Here is a 1,746-nt window from a genome sequence, read left to right as displayed (position 1 = left end):
TTTTATTTTTATTTTTACTTTTTCACAAATTATATTTATGGATTGGTTCAAACCTTCAAACCTAAAACAATAAATAAAGACTATAAATAAAGATGGGAATATTATCTTCAAAAGACCTACAGATGTTTACTGTCAATTATTTTTAAAATATGCATAATCTTTTCTATGTACTACAAAAAATTTAAATGTATTAATACATTTATAAATAAAAACCATAAAAATGTCTGCAGTTTCAGTAAAGCTAGCCAGTTCTAAACAATTGTTAGTTAATGCATGTTAACTAATGGGACTTTGTTGTAAAGTGTTACTTATGCAAATCGTGTCATTTATTATTATTATAATAAGGTGAAAATGACCAGGATATGTTCTGGGTAGTGACTGAGATTTATCTCCCTAATGGTATAAATGTCAAGAGTAACAGAAAGAGAAAGAGTGAAAAAATATAGTTGATGAGAAAGCAAGAAAGTCAGAGGAAGGGATGGAAAGTGAGAGAGAGTGAGGGAGAAGATGACATATTACAAATAAGAGGAAGGGCATACAGTATTTGTGAGTGCGAAAAAATTTAATATAGGAAGTGAGCAGGAGTGGTTTTGACATTAAACTTGCAAAGGATGGTACTTATAGAAAAAGTGATGAGAGGGGAAAATATGAAAGCTGCATCTCTGGCTTTTGCACAGTGTGGTTCAGGGCAGGCGGCATATGAGACGGGAACAACAGTGGGAAATGCCTTGAGCTCTGACGTCACATCTCAAGACATGCAAAACTACCCAACTCTCCCCAGAATGACACTACATGAGCACACGTTCCGACTGAATAAGAGCTGTAATGAGTCAGTATGGGACTCACACGTAACAGGAACGTGACTTGGAACATTAAATTGAAGTCAACATGAAATCAGAACTGACCCGGTTTAACTTATTAATACAACTTCATAGTCATAGTGCATGACTGCATATTATTTTAAATAGAAAAAAAATCTTATTTTTATGCTTGATAAATATTATATATATGAATATTTAAACAAATTATATTATTTTATTAATAATTAATTACACTAATTAAATATAAAAAAATAATATTTAATTTTGGTATTATATCGGACAGCCCTAATAGCACTAATTCATCAGTGCACATTATTCTAATGAAAAAAGAATACTGTTTTACTGCTTACATTTTAATCCCTTCCTTTCAATCCTGCAACAACCACTGAGATGCTTTGGAGACTTTGTAAGGCACTTACAGATGAGCGCAGTAGTGAAGCGGTTGATGGACAGAGGCTCCAGGTACAGCGGGCCCTCACAGCCTGACTCCAGTTCACTGCGCACATAGTCCCTGAAACAGAGAACAGAGACCTTATTCTAACCTCTCACAGCGCAACACCCCCCCCCGAGTCATCACAGCCTGTGGAGGATCTATACTTACAGCCCGAGTCAGACAGAGCAAAGCGGTGGAACCATCAGTCCATCTGTTTTTATCAGACTAGAATTCCTGAGAGAACAATCCCTTATATAACTCTCAGCTGAGTCCCACTGAGCAAAAAATAACAACAACCACTACTGACATTTAGAAGTTTAAAATACTCCTTTACCCTTAGCTAATGAGAGCTTTTTAATAAGGGGTCTGTAAGCCCTAGGGCCTCTGCAGGGGCTCCAGCAATTATTTTTTATCTAAAACAAATTTTTGTGGTGGGAAAAAAGATCCTGTATAACTTTGTTCGTGGAACACAAAGGTAGAATTTCTTTTTTT

The 1,746-nt window shown here is 35.4% G+C and overlaps 1 protein-coding gene across 1 annotated transcript in view; it reads right to left on the bottom strand.

Moving 5' to 3' along the window:
- Positions 1-1,358, bottom strand: part of LOC107577153 (RING finger protein 145-like) — a gene marked incomplete at its 5' end in the record, with an annotated part of 4,602 nt that extends 3,244 nt beyond the window's left edge. The window contains one exon of the mRNA XM_016263259.1: positions 1,241-1,358. Coding sequence (XP_016118745.1) covers positions 1,241-1,358 — 118 coding nt within the window. The remainder of the gene's footprint in view (positions 1-1,240) is intronic.
- Between the last annotated feature and the right edge of the window lie 388 nt (positions 1,359-1,746).

The sequence above is a fragment of the Sinocyclocheilus grahami genome, unplaced genomic scaffold (assembly GCF_001515645.1).
Source record: "Sinocyclocheilus grahami isolate Dianchi unplaced genomic scaffold, SAMN03320097.WGS_v1.1 scaffold5256.1, whole genome shotgun sequence".
NCBI classification, from domain to species: Eukaryota; Metazoa; Chordata; class Actinopteri; order Cypriniformes; family Cyprinidae; genus Sinocyclocheilus; species Sinocyclocheilus grahami.
This window is presented reverse-complemented; position numbering and strand designations above follow the sequence as displayed.